We start from the raw sequence: 17,354 nt of genomic DNA, 5'->3' as shown, positions 1-17,354 counted from the left end.
ATGTGGGTCCTGATGTTGCAAAGACATGGGAGTCATGGGAATGGGAACAGTATCTCTATCACCCAGAGCTGCCCTGAGTTTTTAAAGTTTTCAGGAGGGGATGAAGCTTGAAGTAAATCCATTAGCCTGGAGGACAACAGGACAAAGTGCTGGCCTGGGCTTGAAACCTTGGCTCTAACAGGTAAGAAGCCATGGGTAGAAGTCATGCAGAGGCCTAGAAATAGGACAAGCACCTTTTGCGCTGACGGGGAGCATAGCCGGAGTACATCTACATGTCCTATGCATTCAAGAGAGAAGTATCAGTCTAGAAAGGCAGGGGGCTGATGGAGCAGGCTTATGAAATTATGAACAGCTCCTTAACAGGGCTTATGTGATCAGATTCTGAGTCCTTTCTTTCCCCATCCCCCTATCCAAATCCATTTTCCATCCACTTTAAAAACTGAAGAACTATGGCCCCAAGAGGCATTTCCCAGGCAGTCTGGCCCCAGTTTGTGAGGATACGCCAGTTGTGGCAGACTGACAACTTGCCAATGTCCTTCCTTCCTCTCCTTGTTCCTTCTCAGGTGACACCAACTGGGCACACACAAGCCCAAAATAAAAACCAACTCCTGGCTTCAGAGTGGTAAAGCTCAACAAGGAACAGTGGTTTAGAATAACCTTATCAGAGAGCCAGCACATGCCCTTGTACTTGTCCGCTTGCAGATTCCACGTCATTCCAAAGAGGAAGAGCAAGTGGTAGCTAAAACTCAACCATCCATCTTCAGCCCTGAGGTCCATCAGGGAGGTAGATGAATAGATCCCCTCCAAGGCAGAGCCACCAAGCAAAATTACCTAGCCACTCCTAGGTCTCATTGAGACCAGTTTCCCCCAAAATGTGAAGCTATAAATAATTCAACTGCTAATACCACCAATTCCAAGCAGTACGCTGCCAAAGAGTGCTTAAGTTGAGGAGGCTGCTTTTCAAACATCTCCTGTATTCTGTTTTAGGCAAAGTTTATGGGTTAGAATTTATCCCAAGAGGCAGAGAATCCTAGAATTTTTAAGACTGAGAAAGCAGGGGCAGGGGACAGAGCGAGAGAAAGGAGGCTCCCTGGTGAGTAGGGAGTCCTGATGCCAGACTGGCTCCCAGGAGCCAGGATCATGACCTGAGCCCAAGGCAGATGCTGACTAAGCAACCCAGGCACTGAGAATCCTAGAAATAAAAGTTACTCTTATTTCCAGTGGAAAAGTTTTATTTCATAGTTTACAAATTTAAGTCATTTAACACGGGTACAACAGAAACGTGAACCCTACACCACCCCCAAAAAGCATATGAAAACACACAAGGATAGGGAAATTCAAAATTAAGTTGCCTAAACGTACAATTTTCAAACTAAGCCTATCATTAAGGTCCGCGGCTTCAGTAGGAAAGCATGGTCCGCGAGTAGTGATCATGCAAGTCCACCTGGAGGGCACTCTGATCCCTGTTCAGCTTCAGCGCCTCGGAAAGGAGGCTGCGCAGCCGCTCGACACTATCAACCAAGCGGTTCACCTTTGGAAAAGTAATGAGTCTTTCCAGGGGCACGTAGAATTTCTTTCCCACACAGTAAGGCTTGGGGGAGCTCTCAATTTGGGCCCTTTGAGCGTCGGTGACGATTAATCCGTACCGTGGGACGCAACTGTCTTCTGGCACCAATCTACCGTTCACCTTTTTCTTCGGATCGACGATAAACCTCAGTCTCATAGAGTTGGAGGCTCTTAACACCTCTGCGCTCAGGACTAACAGGAGGTTTTTCTTCTCCTGTAAACTGGGATATGCTGTTGTAAAAACCTGAAGGAAAAAGATTTCATCACTTTCCTGCATCGCGAATTAACTGTACACTATGTGTATCAAACCCTACCAGCCGGGAGTGCAACATAATGGGAATCACTACTGGCACAGTTTCTGTTTTAAAGATTTAATCCTGATGATCACAAAGTATCCCAAAGCCAGGTTTCTACCAATTCACACCAACCCAATGTTCCAACTTGATATTAGAAGGAAAAGGGTATAAAAATTGTTAAAAGGGCAACGTGCTTATTCTTCACACCAGAACCTGAGAAGCTTGGAGGTTCAGGGGTAATTCCTTTCCTGAGCCCCACTATGAAGTACTGCTGGCTTTCCTCTTTCCTGCTGCTGCTGACACGGGGAGGGTCACTGGCACATCAGCTTGGTGGTCTCTAAGGAGGTGGTCTCTAATCAACCCATGCCCAGTTGTGGGCATGAAAGCTTCTCCTAAGGTCATTTACACTTATCTCTACAGAGTTCAGCATCCTAACCCATGTGCTTCTTTCCCATTGCTTCTTTCCCTGGTCACTACCTCACAAAATACTCACGGTTTCATAAACATGTTCCTCTGGTGTGGAAATGCATGATTCAGTTGCCTTTGCTTCGTTTTTCTGGAAGACCCCTATCTGGGTACAGTACCCAACATGCTCAGCTCCTGCTGGTGGAGACCCCACACCAGTAAACTCTACTGAGTAATTGTAGAGATTTGCCACATCCGAAGCCCTGAAATCAATTTTGAAACGCATTAACATGAGCTAAGATTTACAAAATGCAACACAGTGCCACACAGGGTTTACTTCCTTCTAAGGGGCTCAGGGTCCTGAGTGTCAGTGTCCAAGTAATTGCAAAAATATGGAGAAAGGAAAAGTTAGAGCACAGTTTACGGGTAAAAAAAAGGAGACCACACTGGTTACAATCCCAATTGTTGCGCAATGCCAGAAACATGACCATCTGGCAAGGCCCTGGCAAGGAACACCCCTGGCAAAGCTCACCTACAGTGCCCTATGCCCTCTGCTTTGTTTCCTCATCTTCACACCACTACTGAGGCCTTCGTGTCAAGACACCTGGTGCCCCCCATACACTTTTCCATGCTTGCCTGTCTCATATGCCCAAATACGGAGGCTCCTTTATATGCGCCAAGCTGAATATTGGGAATTTATATGTAAAGAGACATCATAGCATTTTAAACTCCTGTGGGATACCACACACACACACACACACACACACACACACACACACACAATATTGATAAGACTCGAACTCACCAGGTCTGAAACTGCATTCTGTTCCACTCAAATTTGTGATCTAAGTGTCTAAAGGTTGATGCTGGAAACAGGGGATTGAATTCAGAGTTTGGTGTGCTGATGATGATGATACGTGGGGAATAATAACCAAATACAACTTCAGGAAACTTGGCCAGATCTTCAGAATCTAAATGTTCTATCCTGAAATGGTCAACAGGAAAGAATGCAATTATTTTCATAGTTAAAGACTGTATTCATGAGACAGAGACAGAGGCAGAGGAAGAAGCAGCTCCTTGCAGGGATCCTAGATCAGGATCATGCTCTGAGCTGAAGGCAGATGCTTAACCACTGAGCCACCAAGGGGGCCCTAAAAAAATTTCCATCGCTACATTGATTTACCCCTTCTCTAAATATAGAACAGTACTTAAATGACTTAAACTCAACTCTTCATATTCGCACTTTGCACTTCATCCACGTTACCCCTTTTCAGGGCTCTCTGGGCTTCACTGAAAGTAACTAAAGAAATGAGCAAAAGTATAAGCTCCCAAGAAACCTGCAGGTCTAGGAGACCAGAATACATGCCTTAGTTGTGGGCTTCAGGATCAGATACCAGTAGATTCTCACCCACACTCAAGAACCAGATCAACTAAGTACAGCCACTAGACCTGGGAAGCCATTCCTATCCTGATGCAGCAAGAGACACTGACAGAAAAATGCTACACAATATAAACAAACATTTTTAGGGCAAGTATGCTGTCCAACTCCCCATAACCACGACAGCTCAGCTGGATGGTGATGGGGGCAGGAGATTAACTCCAGACCAGTAACTGGAAGATGCACAGGTACATGACTCAGCATCCTGGGTCTTCAATTTGGCTTCCTTGCAGTATGAATGCAAATACACAAAAATGTGTAGTTGCAGCTATAATGCACTTGAGTGAAATTGCTTTAAATTCATACATTAGACAAAAGAAAAATGGTTGGGGAGATCCCTGGGTGGCTCAGCGGTTTAGCCCTTGCCTTCGGCCCAGGGCGTGATCTTGGAGCCCCGGGATGGAGTCCCACGGCGCCTGTGGGGAGCCTGCTTCTCCCTCTGCCTGTGTCTCTGCCTCTGTCTCTCAAGAATAAATAAAATCTTTTTCTGTCTCTCAAGAATAAATAAAATCTTTTTCTGTCTCTCAAGAATAAATAAAATCTTTTTCTGTCTGTCTCTCAAGGATAAAAAAAAATTATTTATTCATGAAAGACAGAGGCAGAGACACAGGCAGAGGGAGAAGCAGGCTCCCTCTGTAGGGAGCCTGACGTGGGACTGGATCCCGGGACTCCAGGATCACGCCCTGGGCCAAAGGCAAGGGCTAAACCACTGAGCCACCCAGGCTGCCCTAAATAAAATCTTTTTAAAAAACAGGTACTCCTGCTATTTTTACAGCTTATCTGTAAATCTGAAAATAAAGCCAATCCTGTCAAAGCAATCTGCTTTACAAATTTAAATTATAAAATTTAGAGAACACTAAATTTACTGATACTAATTATATACAGCTTCTAATTTATACAGGAAGAATCAGTTTAATACTTACAATTCAATACATGTCATCAAGTCAAATCCAACCAAACGAGAGTCCTTCTGTACAGCAGAGCCACGATACAAGGTTATAGTCAAATCTAGGTCCCGAGGAACTAGATAATCCCCCACTGATGGGCTCAAATTACTTCTGCAAAAAACATAGAAGGGATCTTTCAATACTAATCTATTAAGAATCTCACCAGCTGTAGAATTCTAATAATTATCTAAATCAGTTTTCTATGACTTGATGTATTAAGCTCCAGGTCACAGGGGAACTTCCTCATAGATTACTGGTCAGACTAAAGAGCTGGTCCTGCTTAAATTAAACTTAAGACATTGTCCCAGGCCTTTTATGTTCTCTTGGTGTCCAACATTAAAGATTTTGCCATTTGAAAATCTGCAGTGCTTTGGCTATTGTAATTAACTGAGGCTATGCTTTCTCCACTGGTCAGAAAAACTTATTCTCCATATTATGATAAAGTGATTCAGGTGCACTTGAGGCTATCATGGTGCCAATCTTCTAAACCAAGCTGTATGGACACTTCCTCATGCTGCCACTAATTTCAAATTATGCACAGAAACTTCATATTACATTTCCCATTGAGAGGTACTGCCAGCGTAAGTATCTACTCCAACAAGATGTTCAATGCAATGATGGTATTTTAGCATCCATATAAGTGTGGCATCTCCAAAGCCCAAGTCTGCAACCTACAGATGAAACAGAACATTGAAATAGAAGTCAAATGACCAAAATTTTCAAGTGATTGAGAATTACCATATAAACCATTATGTCAAGATCCTTAGGTAGAACAAAATTAACCTGAAACCTAACAGGAGAGGGGTGGGCAGGGAGTAAATTGTGTTTTTGGCACCCAGAACCCACATGGAAGGTATCCTATAAAATGCTAAGTGTGCATACCAAACATCAGACAGATCTGATCTTGAACAGCGTTTTAGGGATTTATTCAGTGTTAATATAAATGTACATTAAGGGGATTAGATTATTAAATGGATCTTAATTATGCAAGAAGTCTGCATTCACCACAGCAAAATCACCTACTAAATTACGGATTTCCACTTTAGGAGAATACTTTAATGGACCCAATCCCAAAGATAGATAACCCAAATCAGCTTCTAGGGTAACTAAATGGCTTTTAAGGAGGAATCCAGGGATTTAATACTCGAGACAAGATTCCATATAATATTATCTTAAAAAGCAACGTGTTAAATCTGATTCAATTCTATCAGGAAACCAAGGTATTACAGCACTAAGTCCCATGTGAAAAAAAAGGGACTAACTCTCCCTTAGCAATGAGGTATATTCGATCTATTCAATCCAATTTTTCCTCAAACCTGTTTCACCAAAGAACCTTTACCTTCAATATTTTAGGTAAGCCTTGCAATCTACCACAATATTGCACTCAGTAAAGGGTTTCTGAAGCAGGCACATTTATGGGACAGTGGGAGAAGGGTTCATAGCATTAAAAAATCTGGTCCAAGACCAAATTACAGCCTTAGGAAATTTTAAGGATCCCTCCTAGAAAAGGATAACCTCAGCTCAATACATTATACTATCCAATCACACCACCCTTGTATCCCCTGCCAAAAATGTTTGCTCCATTATTGAAAAAAAAAAAAAAAAAGCTTTTTCCTTTCTTGCAACAAATCTTTAAATAATCCGCTTACTAACTAAATTTTCAGTTTTTTTATGACTCAGTTAAGACAGTCGGAAAGAAATACCTTCTTGGGTTTATGTTGTTGCACTAAATTTTTAACAAAGAAGTATCTCTGCTTATATAGTGGCGGTCTGAACTCAATCACTTCCTTGGTGGGCACTTCTTCACAATTATCAACCATACTGTTGCACTGAAACAGAAAAGAGGTGTTCTAAAATCATCCACAAATTCAGGAGTTAAATAAGGAAAAACGAGCTTCACCACTCTCAATACATTGTCCTTTCAGCCACCTGTGTCTGCGAGAAGAAAAAAAAAAAAAAAAAATCACTCAGTGGTATTTCCTCCAGTTCATATAAGCTCCTTATATGTCTTAAAAGTGAGGTTTTGGGTTTATACTTCCTAGAGCTAATGCATTTAAAACAGTCTCTAGGCAACTACCAGAGCTTCGAGTTCAAGTAGGCGGGAGAATGAGACTCCTTGACCAAACTACTCCCAAGCCCTCTGATTAGGCCTTGACCTGGACACCATCGTCTTGGGCCTGCTCAGGCCAGCTTGAAATTTGAGAATGAGACAGCACAAGTAGGGTGCAGGGCTGAGAAAGACTCCCTGGTGAGCAGTGAGCTTAATGCAGGGGTCTGTCCATGGACTCTGGGATCATGACCTGAGCCAGAGACAAACATTTGACTGAGCCACCCAGGCACCAAGAACCCTTAATGTCAACCAGATCAAATTTGTAACCACCCCTTGAAAATCTGATGGAGCTGTCTTACTGCCTTACCAAGAATCCTGTTAAATCAGTTTAGCAAGAGCCCACTCCCTTGTGGTCTCTTCCATCCACTCAGCCCTTCCATTTGCTCATTGGCTATGAATCCCCGGCTGTTGAAAATGGAACTGAACACCATCTCTTCCCTACTGAAGACTTAATTTTTATTAACAAGGCATTTTCCCAGGTGTTCAGTAACCACAGTAGCAAGTAGCTACCAATTAGCACAGAAATATGACCTCGGTACTCCAAGTGTTCATGGGGCTGTTTATCCAGACACTTGGAAACGCAGACTCTCGGGCCTCAGGCCACACGCCTCAATCACCATCTTCAGTTAAAAACTCGGCTGATCCAAAAGCACATTAACACTAAATACTATGAGTGTACTGTTTACCTCAATCCATCTCACGAATCCCTTTTGATACTCCTACAAGCAGGTTAAGAAAAGAAGCATTACCTCTTTGTTTTCTCCCATTGCTTCCAAGTTTTCAAGTTTTGCTGCAACAAAAAAGCTGATGTACCCGAGCTCTGATTCGGCAAGCACTCGCTGTAAATACAAAGCACCACTTTTTGGGCGAGTCTGGACCCCACAGCCGCCTAAATGAGTAAAAAGAGCAAGCTCCCTCCCTTCTCTTTACCTGTTACCATTTAATTAACAGAATTTGCTCAACCTAAGCAGGGCTTCAGACAAAACAGGCTCAGAAACTAACAGCCACTTCTCACTAGGACAAACCCAGCTGCATACAGTAACCCCCATTCGTCCCCTTTCCGTTAAATTTGATACAAGCTGGACCATGAGTTCAGAGCCCCCAACTTCAGTAACTGATTTCTCAAGTGGCTCCAAACGTGCGGCTTGGAAACACCGACCGTGCGACCCCGCGGCGCCCGCTCCCCCGCGGGGGCGCCCGACGCTCGCAGGCCGCCTCCCGCCACGCCCGCGGGCGCACGCCAGGGGAGCGGAAGGCGCGTCCGAACCCGCGCAGGCCGGACTTAAAGCCTTGCTTCTCAGCCTAAAATGTGGCCCGCGCGTCAATCACCAACTCCGGAGCCGCCGCTCGCCCCCGCGTGACCGCCCACACCCGCGCCGGCCACACCCGCGGCCACACCTGAGCCGCCCGCGTTACCCGCCCGCGGCCACACCTGCGCCGGCCACACCTGCGCCGGCCACACCCGCGCCGCCCCCTCCCCCGCGGTTCAACCCACGGCCCGGCCGCCCCGCCCGCGTTACCCACCCACACCCGCGCCGTCCACACCCGCGGCCACACCTGAGCCGCCCCGCCTTACCCGCCCGCGGCCACACCCGCGCCGGCCACACCTGCGCCGGCCACACCCGCGCCGCCCCCTCCCCCGCGGTTCAACCCACGGCCCGGCCGCCCCGCCCGCGTTACCCACCCACACCCGCGCCGTCCACACCCGCGGCCACACCTGAGCCGCCCCGCCTTACCCGCCCGCGGCCACACCCGCGCCGCCCCCTCCCCCGCAGCCACGCCGCCCACACCCGGGCCGTCCACACCCGCGCGCCCCCCGCCAGGGCCGCCCCCCCGCCCCGGTCTCGGGCAGCCCGGGTTCCCCAGGCGCGGGGCTTGGAGGCGTCGGTTTCGCGGCTCCTAACGGCCGCCGGCGCGTGCCCCAGGCCATTGCCCAGGCGGCGAGGGCGGGGGTGGGGCATGCCCCCGGGTGGGCGCTGGCCGGCGGGCGCAGAGGTCGGGGGCGGGCGGGGGTGGGGGGCTCCCCGCCCTCAGCGACGAGCAGAGCGCGCGGCCCGGCCTTGCCCCGCGTCCAGGGCGGCACCTCGCCTCCTAACCTGCGCCTCCCCAGCCTCAGGACGACCCGCGGGGCCCGGAGGGGACTCGGCGCTCTCGGTGAGGTTGGTCCAATGACCTCTGAGCTCAGAAGAACGTTCCTCCAGCCCCCAAACCTCCAACCGGTCATTTCCGCGTGCAGGGAGGGCACCTGTGCAGGGAGGGCAACTGGACCATCTCTCAGAAACATTGCTGCATCCTGTGTCCTTCCCCTGCCAGACGTCCAACTGGACACTTTATAACCACTTATGTCTTTATTTTTTGGCCGGTGGAAGAGTTAGTTTCAGGAGGCCGAGAGGCAAAACTGCATTCTTTAGGGGAAAAAAATATTTTTAGTCATTTTAAGAGACTCAAAAGCTGGTGCTTATTAATGAATCGATAATCTGGTATTCCGTAAATTATATATTAGAACTGCACCTTCAAACACTTAATGCCATAATATGCAAAGGACAGTAATAACAGCTTTGGAATATCACAAATAGCTTACTCAATTGGGTATTTTGAGGGGTCTAGTCTCATAGTAAAAAAACATACAACGCAAGGATCACTGTTTTGAGACGTTCCTATTGGCCTGGGGAAACTTTTTTGTTTGTTTGTTTTTTAAGATATTATTTATTCATGAGAAACAGTGAGAGAGGCAGAGACATACGCAGAGGGAGAGGGAGAAGCAGGCTCCTTCCCAGGAGCCTGATGTGGGTCTCAATCCCAAGACCCTGGGATCATGTCGGCCAAAGGCAGAGGCTCAGCCACTGAGCCATCCAGGAGTCCAGAAACAGTAGCTTTAGTAGATTGTCTTCATTAGAGGAATATATTCCTTATTACAGGTATATCATTTAAACAGAATCTTAATAAGTGAATTCCACTTCTGGGTATTTTTAGATTAATTCAACAAGGAGGCCATTGTATTGAGGTGGCTCTAATGCTTGGGCAGCCTACACTTCAGCAAACCCAAACGTAAGCATGTAGATGCCTCAAGGTTAAAACATGGAAACCTGAGAATGTCCAGCGGCAGATAGTCCTTCCCAAATAAGGTACGTGTTTAAGCAGTAAGCAATCAAATAATTTCCTTGCTTTGCTTTGGCATCTTCCCTATACAAGTCTTCCCTCTAGCTCCTGACAGTGGTTAGGACCTACCCGATCCAAATTGATTTTTGCTCCAATTCCTAAAAATTTCAATATGCTTCAGTTTATCTATTAACAGTATATATGCAAAAGAACCGAAAGCAGAGGCTTAAACAGATATTTGTACACCCGTGTTCATAGCAGTATCATTCAGAGCAGGAAAAGGTAGGAACAATCCAAATGTCCACCGACAGTTGAACAAAAGTGGTATATACATGCAATGAAATATCATTCAGCCTTTAAAAGGAAATGCTAACATGCTACAGTATAGTTGAACCATGAAGACGTGATAAGCCAGTCACAAAAAGACAAATACTGTAAGGGGCAGAGGGAGGAGGAAAAATAATTTTCAGTGCCACACTTTTCAGGAATATCATAGTTTTAGTCCTGTTCATTGTCTTTGAGGTTTTGTTATCTACCTGCAAACTGGGCCCGATCTTGAATTCTTCTAGTTTTCTCCAGTAGATATGGAGATTTTCAATTTTATCCCATCCTTCTGACTTGGGATCAATAAGAACAGAAACCATCCTTTTTCTAAAGCCCTGAGAGCTGAAGCTGGATGAGTTGATGAAAACTCCACTGAAGTCACCACAATAGCTCATAGTTCATGTATGGATAACCTTCATGCCTTGCTATGTGAGCCAAACCAGAAAGGTCACTGGAACACCTGATGATGTCACCAGAGACATTCAAACTGCAACCCAGGAGAATCTGATTACCACTGCCTCTCCTCATTCTAAAGATGCTTCAAGCCCAATATCTAGAAATCTTCTCCACTAACTGCCCTCTGGACCCAGAAACTCAGCTTATAGTCTGTTCATTAAGTTTTGTTTTTCTTTTGTTTCCATAGAAATGCCTCTTAAATTTTTTTTAAGATTTTTTTTTTTTTTTTTTTTGAGAGAAAGAGTGCACAAGCATGAGGGTCAGAGGGAGAGGGAAAGATAACCTCAAACAGAATGCATTGAGCGTGGCTCCATCCCAGGACCCTGAGATCACCACTTGAGCCAAAAACCAAGAGTCGAATGCTCAACCATCTGAGCCACCCAGGCACCCCTAGAAATGCCTCTTATTAAATCCTGATTGCTTGCACCTCATGTAGGCCTGACTTTGGGAGCTCACCTGAAACACCACCTCCTGAAATGAGGTACAGCTCTTTAACCTAATTGACCTAGTCTCAGGATTAAGAGACTATTCAATGAGATCTGGGAAAAACTCAGGATTAAGAGACTATTCAATGAGATCCGGTGTGGAGCCTGCTTCTCTCTCTCTCATTAATAAATAAATAAATCTTTAAGAAAAAAAAATTAAAAAATAAAAATAAAATGGTGGCTTGGGCTTCCTCTGGGATTTTTTTTTTTTTTTTTTTTTTTTTTTTTTTTGTGATAGTCACAGAGAGAGAGAGAGAGAGAGGCAGAGACACAGGCAGAGGGAGAGGCAGAGGGAGAAGCAGGCTCCATGCACCAGGAGCCCAATGTGGGATTCGATCCCGGGTCTCCAGGATCGCGTCCTGGGCCAAAGGCAGGCGCCAAACCGCTGTGCCACCCAGGGATCCCTTCCTCTGGGATTTACTTGTTCTTCCCAAGTATCTCTCCTGTATACATGAGGTATACATGTTAATAGACTTGTTTATTTTTCATATGTTAATATGTCTTTTAATACAGGAGTCTCAGCCAAAAATTCAAAAGTTAGAGGGAAAATTAGTTTTCCTCTCCTTCAGTATGATACCATTTATATGAGATACCAAAAGTAGTCAAATTCATGGAGTGAGAAGGGTGGTTGCCAGGGGCTGGGCTGGAAGGAGGAACTGGGTGTTAATGGTTAATGAGTATAGAGTTCAGTTTGGGATGATGGATGGCGGTGATGGTTGCACAACAACGTGAATGTACTTAATGCCACTGAACTATATACTTAAAATGGTAAGTTTTAGCATAACATACAGACTTGTCAAATCAATATCCTTATACAGCTGGAAAAAATTTTAAATGTTATGAATATTTTACTACATATTAAAAATATTTAAACTTTTTAAGTTAATAAATGATCTGTACAGGATTCCTGGATTTAGAGTTTTTGCCTTAAGCTGCTAGCTGGATCACTTATGATGTTGAATTCTCATGTCTGACTCCCTCTCCGAATGTGCCTATTTTATCATTTTCCTGGTCTCCTGTTCTTTCAGTGTGAAAATCATCCTTGGCTTTATCCACTTCCACCCTTCCCACATTTGGACAATCGCCAAATCTTGACCTCTTCAAGCTGTCAGTTGCATCTGCTCCTTCCAGTGGCCAGTACCCTTGTTTACCCTTTGTCATCTTGTTTTCATGCCTAATCTTACCTTCCTACACTAGATTGTTAAATCCCACTGAGACCATGCTCTACACCTTCGGAATGAGTTTTTTTTTTTTTTAATTTTCTTTTTTTTATGATAGTCACAGAGAGAGAGAGAGAGGCAGAGACACAGGCAGAGGGAGAAGGCAGGCTCCATGCACCGGGAGCCTGATGTGGGATTCGATCCCAGGTCTCCAGGATCACGCCCTGGGCCAAAGGCCGGCGCCAAACCGCTGCGCCACCCAGGGATCCCCTTCGGAATGAGTTTAAATGAATAGGCCAAATAAACCTGTCCCCACTCACCATACTTTCTTTCTCTTTACCCTGTATTATTTTTCTTAAAGATTTTATTTATTAGAAGAGAGCGTGAGCAGGGGGTGTGGTGGTTGGGACAGAGGGAGAGGGAGAGGACGACTCCCTGCTGATCAGGGAGCCCAACATGGGCCTCCATCCCAGGACTCCGAGATCATGACCTGAACCAAGGGCAGACCCTGAGCCACTCAGGCGCCCCTCCCCGGTGTTATTTTTTGCCGTAGCACCTACTGCCATCTGATAACCTATATATTTGTTCATTTGCTTATTGCCTGTTTCCTCCTCTTAGAATATTAGCTACAAGGAACTCAAATTTGTTAGCTCCGGTGTCCAGAGCACTACCCGCCTGGTACATCGCAGGCCCTCAGTAAACCTTTCTTAGATAAAGAATTATCATATTTGGTGCCTTTTGTTGTAAAATTCTTTTTATGGTAAAATAAAATATTGGACTTTGGCCAACTGAGAGGAGGTCTCTGGATGGATCCGTGCACATCTGTAACAATGATTTCCATAATTCTAAACAAGTTTGTGTGTGTGCTTTTATGTATGTGACTGAGAAAAAGAGATACACACATAGATTATGTTCTCATAATTTTCTACACAATTACACTGATTTTCTTTATAGTTAAAAAATTTTAATATGGATTTGGCTATTACTCTCTAACCTTTCAAAATTTACTTACTCCTCTGAGTGTCAACTTTTCAGCTGAAAGTGAGAAATAAGATTACCCATTCAAGGGGTGCCTGGGTGGCTTAGTCGGTTAAGTATCTGTCTTTGGCTCAGGTCATGATCCCTGGGTCCTAGGATGGAGTCCTACATCAGCTCCCTTGCAGCAGGGAGCCTGATTTTCCCTCTCCCTCTGCCCCTACCCCCTGCTGCGCTCTCTCAAAATCTTAAAAAAAAAAAAAAAAAAAAAAAGACCGTTGAATAAGTGTACAGTATACCTATTATAGAGCAAGTACTGGTTTGAGTGAAAAAGATAGAGGTACTTATGACTTCCAGTCCAGCAGTTGTGGGTGTGTAACAGGAGCACGGGCAAGGGCAAGCTGGCTGCAAGGGTCTCAAACAGATCAGGTTCAGCCACTGGCTGCTGATAAAATCCAGAGGCAGAGAGAGTGGTGGTAAAAGAAGGAAAGAATTTATTTTAGTGAGGCCAACACTAAGAAGACAGTGGACTAACTTCTCAAAGACTGTTTCCAAAGTGCTGAAACTACTTCCAGGTTTATGTAAGGAAAATGAAGGACAAAGGTTGGGGGTACATGTAGGTCGGCTAAAAAGGTCAGGCCGATTACTGACCTGGGGTCAATCACTAGGGACCTTAGGGACCCGGGGCAGTCTTTATTCTTGAGGAGTAGTTTCAGTTCCCACCAAGGATGCTTTGCACACAGGGTCTTTTGCGTGAGTTAACAGGTAAGCTGGAAACAAAGAACTTAATCAGAAAGTATAGATAGGTCAAAATGGAGGCAGCAGAGGTCCTCTTTCACGTGTCTGCCACGCAATAAGTGACCAACAGTTATCCTGGATGCCAGATTGAGTCTGATGCTCAAAATAGGATGAAATATTTAGAGGCCTTGAGAGGGATGTGAGGCAGAAACACTTTGCCAACAACTATATCTTCGTGTCCAACCAGATGAACACGGCCGAGGTTGACAAAGTGACAGGCAGGTCAACAGGCAGTTCAAAATCTATCGTATCTACAGAGCCGTTCTCAGGAGAGGCGAGTCAGATGACTCCACCCTATCTGGCCAAGGTTGACAGCATTATCTCAAAGAACTTCTGAATGGGGAGGGTCACAGATGTGGAATATTTGTCATAAAACAATTGTGGCACACACACACACATCCCCGCCAAAATATTTACCGGGTTTCTGCTGCGATCAATTGTGAGGATGGAATTACTAGGTGGAAAAGACTATGGAGGAAGAAGATTGGAAAGGATTAAAAATCAAGCATTCATTCTAAGATATACCAACGTTGAGATGCATAAAGGACATCAAGTAGAAAATATTAGAAAGATAAACTAATGTGCAGCTTACCTCTCAATCATTTTTCAACCAGCTGAAAATAACTTTAAAAGATTTTTAAGTAATCTCTACACCCAACATGGGACTCAAATTTACAACCCTGAGACCCAGAGCCGCAGGCTGCACGGACTGAGCCCGCCAGGCACCCCTTAAATTAAAACTTAATAAAACATATCCTAGGAAACTAAAATGTGAGCCATCAGCTTTTCTAGCAAACCATTAATCTCCAGGACATTTCTGAGAATCTGTGCAGTGCCCTCAGCCCTATGTGCCCTGCAGCTAAAGGACTTTGTGATGAGCTCATTCAAAGCTTCCTAGAGGCATTCCCATTGTCCACAGTTTTTTTCTACTGATACCAGGGTAAAATTTATATGCCAGCTTGGCTGGGCCACAGTGCCCAGCAATTATTCTGGACACTTCTATGAAGGTGTTTTTTGTCTGAAATTAACATCTAAATTGTAGTCTTGCAGTAAAGCAGATAACCCTTTACAATGAGGGTGGGCCTAATCCAATCTGTTGAAGGTCTTAAGAGAATAAAGACTAATCGCCTCCTAGCAAGAAGGAAGTTGGCCAACTAACTGCCTTGGGCTCCAAATACAACTTCACCCTGTGTCTCCACCCCGATGGCCCACCCTGCAGCTTTTGGACCTACCTTCCTCCTCAATAACATAAGCTAAGTCCTTAAAATAAATAAATAAATAAATAAATAAATAAATAAATAAATAAATAAATAAATAAACAAACATAACAGACACACATTTGATTCTCTGGAAAACCCTGCCTGATACAGCTTTTTTTTTTTTAAACATACTATTTTTTTTTAAATTTTTATTTATTTATGATAGTCACACACACAGAGAGAGAGAGAGAGAGAGAGAGAGAGAGAGGCAGAGACACAGGCAGAGGGAGAAGCAGGCTCCATGCACCGGGAGCCCGATGTGGGATTCGATCCCGGGTCTCCAGGATCGCGCCCTGGGCCAAAGGCAGGCGCCAAACCGCTGCACCACCCAGGGATACCCCTGATACAGCTTTTGAGTTCTCTCCTGTGTGTTCTCTCTTGGGCTGTCAGAAAAAAAAACAACGGACTCTGTGGGACCCAAGAAATTCAGAAAATGTCCCCCACCCCTGGCTCCTAGATAAGCAACAACTGCAGCCTGTAGCCCAAGTCAGCTCCAAGGAAAACCGCTGGGCACGCCCTCATTGGAATGAGGAACTAAGAGCTTGAGAAACTCCCCCACCCTTCTGGAAATCCCCTAGACCAGCGCATAAAAACCCAGCCTGGAAGCCCCCTGGGTCCAGGTCCCTGCCCCGCCTTGTCAGGCACACTTGGGCCCAAGCTCGAGCTTGCTAATAGACCCTCGTGCGCTTGCATCGGTGTCGGCTCCTTGGTGGTTTCTCGGATTCGCAATCTTGGGCACGACATTTGGGGGCTCGTCCGGGATCCGAGAGACCCCAGGACCCCACCCGGAGGGTCCCACGCCTGGTGAGTGCACTCCACCTTCCTCTACCTGTTGCGCGCCTGTTCTGAGCTCCCTGCCCTCCTCCTACCTGCAGGGAGGCCAACCCGTAGAGGGGGACACTGGCTTGGGCGGGCGCGCGGGCGGCCGGCGCCGGGGGCCTGGGCCTGGGGGGGCGGGGTCCTCGCCTGGGGGGAGGGCCGGCTGCCCGCCCATCGGTTCACTTTCCGTTTTGTCTCCGCGGCCGCACCGGGACGTTTGTCTGCGTTGCTGTGTCCTTGTTCATCGCCACGGCTGTCTGTGCCTCGGCGTGGGCGGGGGTGGGTACATGGTGGGGCGGACACAACCCCCCCCACTCTTCCGCTCTCCCGCTTCTCGGACTTTAGGGAAAGGGCTCAATCCGAGCACGGACATACGGAGAGGGAAATTTCAGACCTGTTATCCTACAGGTTCAGGCCGTGATCTTCAGGGACAAACCGGACGCCACCCCGACCAGGTGCCCTACATCCTGGCCTGGCGGGACAGGGTCCAGAATCCCCCTCCTTGGCTAAAACCGTTTTTACCCCCAAGCAGGACCTCCCAAGATCCTAGCCCAGCGAAAGGCCGAGAAGGCGACCGACTCTACGACCCAAAGCGCCCCTTTACCCGGTCGTGCAGGATTCCTCCCCCAGGACCTGATCCTCCCGCCGCCCTGCCGGAGGCGCGGGGGCTGCAGACGGGGCGCCCCTCCCTGACGGGTCCCGGAGCGCGGCCCGCGGCGGGGCGGGCGGGTGGACCCGCGGGCGGCCCCGCCCCCGACGAGACCCGAGAGCGACCGGGGTCCTGGCCGTCCTCCAGCAGTGATTCATGTAATTGGAGAACCCAAAATGCAAAGTGCTCGGATAACCCGAAAGGTCTAGTCGGGCTTTTAAATTTTTTTTTTTTAATTTATGATAGTCACACACAGAGAGAGAGAGAGAGGCAGAGACACAGGCGGAGGGAGAAGCAGGCTCCATGCACCGGAACCCCGATGCGGGACTCGATCCCGGGTCTCCAGGATCGCACCCTGGGCCAAAGGCAGGCGCCAAACCGCTGCGCCACCCAGGGATCCCCTAGTCGGGCTTTTAGATGCTGTTAGGGAGTAAGTCCGGGGGTCGCTGCACCCGCGCCGGCCAGCTGCCCCCCGAGGCGGCCCGCCGAGGACCATCCCCTAAAGCTAGGAGCTAGGGCAGGGTCGCTCCCACTTACCCGCTAACATCACCTGCGCTGTAGCCCCTCG

The 17,354-nt window shown here is 46.8% G+C and overlaps 1 protein-coding gene across 3 annotated transcripts; it reads right to left on the bottom strand.

Annotated features, from left to right (window-relative positions):
* Window positions 1–1,219: 1,219 nt before the first annotated feature.
* Window positions 1,220–16,722, bottom strand: HENMT1 (HEN methyltransferase 1). Of its 3 annotated transcripts, none has more exons than XM_072754457.1 (8): window positions 8,859–10,526; window positions 7,512–7,601; window positions 6,356–6,481; window positions 5,208–5,323; window positions 4,629–4,763; window positions 3,073–3,252; window positions 2,356–2,530; window positions 1,220–1,810 (listed from the first exon to the last, which is right to left on the bottom strand). In XM_072754457.1, exons 2-8 carry the CDS (start codon window positions 7,527–7,529, stop codon window positions 1,400–1,402), a joined length of 1,161 nt encoding a protein of 386 aa, XP_072610558.1. In that variant the 5' UTR covers window positions 7,530–7,601; window positions 8,859–10,526; the 3' UTR covers window positions 1,220–1,399. The 3 variants fall into 3 exon arrangements, with proteins under 3 accessions (XP_072610558.1, XP_072610559.1, XP_072610560.1); XM_072754458.1 differs by lacking the exon at window positions 8,859–10,526 and adding an exon at window positions 7,922–8,114; XM_072754459.1 differs by lacking the exons at window positions 7,512–7,601; window positions 8,859–10,526 and adding an exon at window positions 16,188–16,722.
* Window positions 16,723–17,354: the final 632 nt, after the last annotated feature.

The sequence above is a fragment of the Vulpes vulpes genome, chromosome 3, assembly GCF_048418805.1.
Source record: "Vulpes vulpes isolate BD-2025 chromosome 3, VulVul3, whole genome shotgun sequence".
Classification (NCBI taxonomy): domain Eukaryota; kingdom Metazoa; phylum Chordata; class Mammalia; order Carnivora; family Canidae; genus Vulpes; species Vulpes vulpes.
The sequence above is the reverse complement of the archived record's forward strand: the minus strand, read 5'-3'. Positions and strand labels throughout refer to the sequence as shown.